This window comes from Gymnoscopelus braueri, assembly GCF_963280865.1.
Source record: "Gymnoscopelus braueri genome assembly, chromosome: 11".
Classification (NCBI taxonomy): Eukaryota; Metazoa; Chordata; class Actinopteri; order Myctophiformes; family Myctophidae; genus Gymnoscopelus; species Gymnoscopelus braueri.
In genome coordinates this window covers 17358887-17369233 of record NC_137613.1, presented here as the reverse complement: position 1 = coordinate 17369233, position 10347 = coordinate 17358887, and the positions used below count along the sequence as shown (strand labels likewise).

Below are 10347 nucleotides of genomic sequence, written 5' to 3'. Positions count from 1 at the left end.
CTTCACCTCTCTTCCACACTCCCCATCACTTTGGACAGTTGACCTCTATAAGTATTTAAACTCCTTAACCTTCACCACCTACTCCCTTGCGTCCTCACAGTTCCACTGTCCTCTCTCTCTCTCATTCACGCACACATTTGTATTCAATAATACACATGACAAAATATTTTCATATAGAACTTTATTGAATAATATATACAGTATATATACGTCTATATACTGTTCGTATGTACACTATTAAATTTTTTGTTGTGACTGGTGAGGATCGTTATATTGTATTGCTTCCTCCATCTATAAAGTCGTGTACCTGTATTTGTCTGTAGTAGAAATATACTGGCTTGCCTTGTTATGAAGACTGTGGTGTGATAATGTGTCAATAGTGCAGTGTTGGGGCAGTGAGCGCACTGATTCACTAGTGATTCATTTAACCACTGTCACCCTGGCATCCCGAATGTTGAAATAAAAAACAAAAACAAAAAATATTAGAAAATAGCCGATCTAACAGTACAAGCTCACAAGGCGTCGCAATACGACACCAGCTTGTAGATCGGCTATTGTAGAATAGCCAAAGTATAAAACAGGGCTAGAAAGGGGCTTGAAACCCATATAGTCTTCTTTTGTAGTTTGTTTTCCCTGTTCAGGTTGTAAACTACAGCAGATTAAAAACATCAAAAAAGGCTAGTAAGTAAGCAACACAGCTGCAGCTAATACAATATGTAATAATGGGAGTGTTAGATTAATAGATGTGGTCAGAGGCATGGGTGTGCAAAGCACAGACAGTAGTCAACAGCATTGTCAATGCATGCCTTCTCATCAGCAAACTACAAAATCATCCCAGGGTTTCATCCCCGTGGTTGAGGTTTAAATCTGATTTGATTTCCATGACTGTTGATAAATGAATGGCAGAGAGATCCCAGCTGGCCTTTTCAGCGTTTCCAATCACCTACCATCTACACTATGCCTCCCCTACGCATTTCAGTTTTCTTACTAATGTTATAAAAACATTTATTCTGAACACCATGGAATACAGCTGTAGTGTGCTCTACACATTTTATATTATTATAAATAATCCTTCAAATGATCCTTGTGTTATTTTCTATGGCACGTGTTCAGAGAGGTCACATTATCATACACAGTACATCTAAACTTTTGCTTTTGAAATCATTTCTATTTCCACTTTGTTAATAATTGCCTCTTTGCTATACGGTGGGAAGAAAAACAAATCTTCAAAACTAGATTTTGTATTCGTATGAGGTAAAACAAACAAAAAAGGCCAATAATAATGATTTACTCCAAACGAACTACAGCCACATTCAATTGACCTCGGTAGAGTTGGTCACAAGCATTACAGTATTACTTTCTCTATAGTAAAATGCTCCAGTAAAATCCTCCATGTTTTAATAAATCCATTTGTAAAGAGAGTGGGTACAAATGTATTTGGTTTTACATGTGTTCGCTCTCTGCGTTTAACCACTTAAACCCAGCATCCGTATTGTGGGGAAAGCTTTGCAGAAAAGCTTGTCGATCAGATACTTTCAGCAAAAGCTTTCCCCACAATAACAAAAAAAAAACTGAAAATACACTAGTACAGAGCTCTGAGGGACTCCAGTCAACCATATAGAGGGTTTAAGTGGTTGATTAACAGTCAGGATTCCACAGTGTTAGGCCCCTAACACATGAGACTATAGGTCTGGGCAATCATCGATATTGCGATACGAGACTAGATATTGTCTGGGATATTTGGGTATTGTAATATCATGACATGTGATATACGTCTGTGATATTGTCTTTTCCTGGTTTTAGTCTCTTAAGCCCTATTTTATACTTAAAAAATGCTGCGGGAAAAGTAAAGTAAAATTACATTATCATCATCACTATCAATATGATATTATCATCATAATATCGCTAATATCGAGGTATTTGGTCAGAAATATCATGATATTTTATTTTGACCGCCCGCATTGGGCCTAATTATACGTGAGACCACCACACCAATATAACCTATAACCTATAGCCCCCGCTCACAAAAACAACAGACATTCTCTCACTGTGTGAACACTGTACTGCTGACTGTCACAGGTAGGCAAGAGGCCCGCAGCCCAAAGATACAGTGTATAGGAACTCTAAAACAATAATGACAGTTAAAACATCTATCTAAATGTATATTATCGTCTCTGTCGGGTGGAAACCTCATTATGTCTAAAACCGTTACTTTTCAATGTGTTCAATTTCAAAAACAGCAAAAGTAGCAGATCGCAAAGCTCAAAAACTCGTCGCGTTTCTAGCTCGCAGATCTGCTACTTTTGATGCTTTTTTGTGACGCTGTAGTATGATCAAGTAGGGCGTTAATTTACAAAAAAATAAACGCAAAAAGTTAGAAAATGGAGATAAGAGGTTTCTGCCTGACAACAACAAATACTGTATGTATATATACAGCATACACACCACCACAAAAATATAAATAAATATATACATATATAATATATATCGAGATAAAATCGACTACAGTTACACACTAGTCGGAACATTAGAAAACACAGGGGTGTTATTAGGCTACGTTGGTAATGTTTTTTATAAAACAGATAAAAAGATCAATTGGCTGAAGAGAAAGTATTGATAATAGTTATACTGATGATGATGGCAAATCGATGGCGTTATACATGAACACGCTCTCACGTTTATTTGTGTGCATGCTTTCCTACATCAGTGTTTCCCAAGTGGTGGGTTGGGACACATTTTGGAGTCGCGGACCCATTTTAAGGGTAAACAACAACAAAAATACAATAGTCAAAATATTTCGAAAAAGTCTGAAATCCCCCCCCCCCCCCCCAAATCTATTAAAAAAAAACTAAGAAACAGTGAAAATAGCAGATCTGCTACAGTAGCTCACAACATGTCACGATGCAACGCGTTGTGAGCTTGCAGATATGCTGTTTTCACTATTAGATTCATTTTGTCCAATCTGTATGGCAGAGTATGTTAATACAATATAACATATACAATTGGGGTGGTTGTATTTTGTCTACCTGCTCTTTAGATGGGGTCTCAGGATCTGACACGAATTTTGACCTGATGGTCAAGAAACAATCAAGCAGACAGGCTCTAGCAGCTCAAAGAAAGGTAAAAATGTCAGCACTTGCTCAGAGACCCGGGTTCAAATCGGGGGTAGAAGAGGAAAGTTACATAATGTTGCTTTAAGTGGTTAATTCATGCATTTTTGTAAGTTTGCGGGGAGACACCGAATGTTTGGGGTCTCAGCTGAAAAAGGTTGCAAACCACTGTTTTCCACTGTTTTCGATGACACCATCGACTTTAGTGTGAACAAATGAACACATGTATATACTGTTATTTAAAAAAAAAGAAAACACACCCAAAACAAATGATAGAAAATTAGATTTCAATACATACAAATACCCTGAAAGAACCATTTTTTACGATCATAGAAACAACAGCAACATTATTAATAGCAATTATAATATTCAAGAGTCACAATCTCGTAACGGATGAGGCGTTGATGACGATGATGTTGATGGCGGTCCGTCACTCGGAATGATAAAAGACGACCCCAAAGGTCGATACAGACATTATGTACTTTTTGTATGGATCGATAAGATACTCAATAATAATTTAGTTAATAATACATTTATTATTCTAGTGAGCCGGAGTACGATATAGTTATATCTTTTTAAAAAAAGAAGAGAGATTGAGCGGTAGTTGTGCTCTTTTCATTAATTCAATACAAGCATTTAAACTACAGTGTTATAGTCACATAACCGTGAAGTTTACACGAGACTCTAGCATCCCAGACTTTCATTCCAAAATGCTGTAAAATATTAATCGGTTTCCCTTATAACCTCATGAGCCCATATCTTCAGATACCCCCATAATGCTTTCCTGTAATCTCACCCTAGCTTGAAAACCTATCCGAAATAGGTGTGAGCTGTGAATATCCTCTGATATATCTCTTTCATTTTGGAATGAAACCCTTAGTTTTTTTAATCCCTTTGTCACAATGCAAAGAATCGTGACGGCGGGAGTTTCTAGTTTTAAATCCTATTATAGCAACAACAAAATCCACCCCCTGAGTGTATGCTTCTAGGCTTAACCCCTTATCATGTTGTCTACAGTGTACAGCCCTTTATGGTGACACTGTACAGAAGATGTCATGTAGTCTTCAGTATCCGTCAAACATTATATGCAGTCATAAAAGCCTAGAAAGATCTACTGTAGGCAGGGTTCCATTTGTTGGGGTGGATAGCTGGGCTGATCCGTGCCTCTGCTTATGAAGAAGAAGGGTTAGGGATTCTGTTTTTATTTTTATTATTATTTTTCTTACAAATCGAACCCTGGCTGTAGGTAATTACATAAACAAGATACCTGTCATTATAGGCAGTGGTGTAGTCAAAGCCCGAAAAGCACAACAACTAACACTATGAACGTCTGACGTCTATCACGATGTGTCATACTAGGCTCCTATAGTTTTAAACATCATCTATAAAACCATGTCACATTTAAGGGTCCCTGTCAGCCCACTGCCCTTGGAATATTCTTATAATGATATGTAATGTAAATCCTATCGTTCGTGTGGAGTTTTACGTCAACAGATGGTGATTTCCCAGTGCTGAAAGAGTGATCGCTCCACAGAACGCATTGCCAGACAATTGTCAAATTTATTTATTTTTTGTCCTCCATACACAATAGTTAAATATCAGCAAAGTTGCCCTTTAACTTTTAACTTAACCGCCTCCCCGTTTCAGAATAGACATATTACATCCCTACCTTACCTTAAAGGAGTAGTTCACCCCAAAAATTACTTATTTTCTATCAATTACACACCTCATGAATCTTTAGTTTTTGTCACATTCCTGAGCCAATAATTTGCAATTGAGTTTCCTACTGACCGATGACCCGGTCATCGAATTATTGGCTTAGGAATGCGACAAAAACAAAAGAATCTCCAAGAATTCAAGGCTTCGTGGGCTGTGTTATTGATTGAAAATAAGTCATTTTTTGGGTCAACTACTCCGATAACAATTGATCTCTAAGCTATTCTGAAGCCTTGACACCTCTAGGTCACTTGCTGAACATATAATTTTTCTTATGGTCCCGCACACTCGGCTGTAGCAAAAGGGTTGCCTTTTCGGTTACTGCCCCAAAACTGTGGAACAGCCTATATACCCTATACCCATTAGGTCTGCCCCTTCCCTTAAATACAGACTCAAAACACACACACCTGTTCTCCTCGGCCTTTGAACCTTTTTAAACCATTCAACCATTTCGCCTTCCATTCTTTTTGTGTTGATTGTGTTTTGATATTACATTGTATGTGGTTTTAACTCTCATGTTTTAACCTACTGTTATTGCCGGATATATTTTATATGTGCAAGCTGTACAGCGCTTTTGTCAACACTAGTTGTTTTTAAATGTGCTTTATGAATACAAGTGAATTGATTTGACTTGACATTACCGCCCACAGCTCTAGCCTTTCAACCTGCTAATGACCTTTCGCACAATAGCAACAACTAACACGCGAGTACATGTTCACAGCAGGCCCCGTTCCCACATGGCACTATGCCAACCCTAAAGGTGAAAGAAACAGGCTTGTAAACGCAATGGCTGTTGTTCAGATCTCTGGACGGAGCGGTCGCGCACGTCTTGAGCAGGGAAGAGTCAGTGAGCAGCACTCTTCCCTCGCCTTGCAACTGCCAGCCAGGTGCCCTCGAGCAAGGCACTTCAAGACTTCCAATTCGCCTGGAAGCTACACAGTGTGAGGAGTGTGTGTGTAACACACACACACACACACACACACACACACACACACACACACACACACACACACACACACACACACGCATATATATATATATATATATATATATATATATATATATATATATATATATAATATATATATACATGTGCATACATATATATAAATATAATATATGATACACACACACACACACACACACACACACACACACACACACACACACACACACACACACACACACACACACACACACACACACTTCTTAGCTGTTACTACACCACTGTTCTGTAGCTACAGTATTAACTACTGTACCAAAGTGAAGCGTTTTTTAACTTTGAAGTCATGGCTGTTTTAAGGCAATTGTCATGACCTGCACGTTCAGTACAGTATAGGGGTTTTATGACTGCTTGTGATGGCAGCACAATACTGCAGGCTCACTGACAAGACAAATACCATTACAGTGTCACCCAAACGATATCAGCCCTCTCTATTTAAATCAAATTCTCTCTCAATCCATCCCTCTTACTCTCTCTTGCCGTCATTTTACCTCCATGTCTACTGCCCCCCCCCCCCCCCCCTCTTCTGCATGTGCGTGGGGGGAGGGGTTTGTGTTCATTGATCTTAAACGGGTGTGGTCTTCCTGTTGAGGGTGTCTGAGTTGCTGTCCCGATCCCGCTTGCCCCCGAGGCGATCCAGGGTCCCGGCCGACGAGCCCCGGTCCCTCTCCATGGTCGCCGTGGAGATTGGCGGGGCGGTCTGGGACGCCGCGGGCGGGGCCACCGCCGTGTTGAGCGGCGCGGCATTCTGGGCGGCGGCGACGGCCGCCGCCGCCGCCAGATTGGACTTGGAGAGGGAGGTGAGCGTCCCGCTGCCGACCATGCCCCCGCTGCTCCCTCCCCCGCTGCCGCCGCTGGACTCCTTGGGGAAGTAGTTGTGCAGCTGGTAGAGCGTGGCGCGGTCCACCGTGCCGTAGAGGGGCGGGGCTCCGCCGCCCAAGCTCCCCAGCTTGGAGTCCCGCGTCAGGGTGTACATGGAGATGTCGCCGCCGCCGCCGATGCTGCCGTGGTGCGGGTTGGGCAGGGTGGCGACGGAGAAGGGCGGCGCGGACGGCGGCAGGCCGAAGGCCTTGGACGCGCCGCCGCCGCCGGGCGAGTTCTCGCGCGAGCGGCCGGGCGGCTCGGTGGAGCGCGAGGACGAGCGCGAGGACCGCCCGCCGCGGAAGCGGTAGCTGGGCAGGCGCAGCACGGCGTGCGTGGTGCTCTTGAAGAGGTCGGCGCGCGAGCGGCAGCGCAGCTCCTTGTTCTTCTCGATGTAGATGTTGACCGCCAGCACGCCCACCATCTCCGCCATTATGAAGGACAGGCCGCCGAAGTAGAAGGACCAGCCGTACGAGTAGTGCCACTTCTTGTCCTCGTCCTTCTTGGGCGAGATGTCGCTCAGCGCCGCCGAGATGTACACGATCACCCCGATGATGTTGCTGAGGCCTGAGGGAGCAAGAACATGTCAGAGTGGTACGGATGAACAAGTACGACTCGCGCTTAGCCCATTACGACCTGAGGCCGATTCTACAAATGCCTTGTAAATCAGTAGTTCTCACACTTTTTCGTAATTATTTTTTTATTAATTCATTAAGATTTTTCAACGTTTTTCAAAAATAGCAGATGTACAGGCCAGCAGCGCAGCACGAAGTGATGCGCTGTGAGCTTGTAAATCTGCAATTTTTTTATATGCAACACAAAAAATCTAAAATGACATTTCCCGGTTTTAATGGGTTAAATACATAATGGATTTGAAAAAGCTTAACAAACGCTTAAAGTTTGTTTGCTCTCTGCTTTGTCCAGAGGCACTGTGGAGAAATATCTAAGCATATCTACCATTTTGTAATGAAGTCCTTCAAATGCTCCCTGCACCCTAAATGCTCCAACACAATTCAATACTCCTGATAGTTATTTGCATTATAGTGTACAAGTAAGTTACACTTTGAACTCTTTATCTATCGACATGGCTGGTTGTTTGTCCTTGGGAGTGAAGGAGTGGCAATTGGTCCGGTTCCCTACTCAAGACTCAAAGTGTGTTTCTGTACTGTACATACAGTCAGGGAAGTAGGCTAATGTGTTTAATTAAATCTAGCTAAATGCCTGACATACAGTCTATGCTGTGGAGTCTACAAATATAAGCAATAAGATCACCTGCGGCTACAAAGAGAATCCCTCCTCCAAGGATGATGTTCCTCTTGCTCTTGTAGAAGCTGGATGCAACGCACACTGCGCCCAGCAGGAGCAGTATAGCGCTCAGGATCGGGAAGATGCTAGAGGCTCGCACCACACCTGAACACATGGATAACAAGGAGATTAGAAGGCGGATATTATCACGGGCATACTTGAAAAAGTAAGAAAATCAAAAAATCTCTGGCAGTCTGGGCTTTATTTATTTATTTACTCTAGCAGTGGATGAGTTAAGAGAGTCTGGGACTCTGGGTGTCATCTTGGATAGCACTTTATCTTTTGAAGTACCAATCAACAATGTTACACAATACTGCATAGTGCATACTTCCACCTACGCAATATTAATCCTCTTCATCCACTGCTTTCCCCTAACAGCACCGCTATTCTCAATCACCCTTGGATTGCATCTTGCAATTCTATCCTCTCTGGCCTTGCTCTGAAGTGTCTTCATGAACTTCAGTTGGTCCAGAATTCAGTTGCACGAATCATTATCAGAACCCCTTCTATAGATCATATCGCTTTTCTCTTCTTCAGCAATCATCAAGTCATTGTTTTCCTGTTAAATATAATAGTGGTTTCAATATTATGGTTTTCACCTTTATTACTAACAATTTACTTAAAATATAAAGCAAAAAGAACCTTGAAACTACTGTATACTGTATATTATCGTTGCTGTCGTGCAGAAACCTTATCTACATATTTTAACTTTTTATGTTTTTTGCGAATTAATGCCCTACTTGATCATTCTACAGTGTCACACAAAAGCATAAATAGCTGAACTGCAAGCCCAAAACGCTGCTCGAAGCACACAAATGCATTGGTTTGTCGCTTGGGAGCAGTTGTGTTCACGCTCACCACCTAAACGTTGAATGTAAAACATGAATTGTTCCTTACAGAAACACTGACTCGGAAACAGGTGTTCCTCGTGTCTCATTCCACTGACCTCCAAGTGCTTCTACCATGACATCTGTCTACAAGTCTAACGACGCACAATGTGCTGAACACAGCACATCCTCCATATGGGGGACAAAATGCCGAAGGCGGGGGTCATCTGGAATAGAAGACGAGGGTGTCATTTCAGACAGAGATGGCTTTCTTAAAGAGACATTTCGTAATAATTTATTGTCTCCTCCGGGATATTCATCTTCACAGTCTGTTCCAACAGAAAAGCATATACCATATAGCACAAAACAACATACTGTAACACCAAGACAATATACAGTATGTGAAGTCCCCAAAATACACAAAAAACATCCTGTTGCGGCATTGTTTAATTGTTTAATGCCGCAATGGCTGAAGGGACAAAACTCCTATGATGTGATCAGTGTCATTTGCTATTGTGAGCGCTAAACGTCTGATGGCTTTATTATTCATATTTATTGTTCAGCACAAAACACAGCTGATTTTGTTCTACACGGCGGTCTCACACGGATACTGTACGTCCCCAAAAATACAACCCGTCTTGCTCTAACTGCTCTGTCCTTGAGAGTTAATGAAAATTAATAGGATGAATGAATATGTCTTCAGGGTGATGTAATCGGGGAGGATGCTTATTGTAGCATTAAATACGACAAAATGAGAGCTGGGTCAATTCATCACTGCATAAACACATGGTTCCAAGTCAGAAGGGGTCAGTCAGAATAGGAGACTGTTTATGAAGGTGACATATCAGTTTGTGCAATTCTGAATTTGATTAGTTAAAGGGATAGTTCACCCCCAAAATGACTTTTTTTCCTATGGATTACTCACCCCATTGAGACTTGAATTCATGGATTTTTTTTTTTAAATCGTCGCATTCCTAAGCCAATAATTTGATGACGAGCAGTGAGTTCCGGACTGGTAGGAGAAACAAAGGAGACTCTGGAATGCGACAAAAACATTTTTTAATCCATGAATTCAAGTCTCCATGGGTAATCGATAGAAAATAAGTAATTATCCCTGTAATATATCAACAAATTGTTTTTATTATGCTTTTACTGCACTGCAAGTGGAAGTATAGATGAACTGATGTATGGTTGGATGGATGGATGCATAGACAGACAGACAGATAGACAGACAGACAGACAGACATGCTGTACACAGTGAAATCATCCGTGTTCATTTATCCATTTGTAACTCCACTGCTGTACCAAATGAAATGTTACGGGTCCATTTGGTTACATTTTGTACAGTTGCTTGGTTAAATGATCACTGAGGAAATGAGTGCACAATACATACCATACCATACAGTACAACCTGTTACCAGCTAACAGACAGTGTGTAGGACTGACTGTACTGAAACCTGTTCCATGTGAGGATGTGAAACATGCGAGGGCTCTGAGCTGCACACACACACACACACACACACAC

At 41.6% G+C, this 10347-nt stretch overlaps 1 protein-coding gene across 1 annotated transcript in view; it reads right to left on the bottom strand.

The window, feature by feature from the left end:
* Window positions 1–6394: 6394 nt before the first annotated feature.
* Window positions 6395–10347, bottom strand: part of LOC308095129 (voltage-dependent calcium channel gamma-4 subunit-like) — a gene marked incomplete at both ends in the record, with an annotated part of 7139 nt that continues 3186 nt past the window's right edge. The window contains 2 exons of the mRNA XM_080442073.1: window positions 6395–7257; window positions 7963–8100. Coding sequence (XP_080298199.1) covers window positions 6395–7257; window positions 7963–8100 — 1001 coding nt within the window. The remainder of the gene's footprint in view (window positions 7258–7962; window positions 8101–10347) is intronic.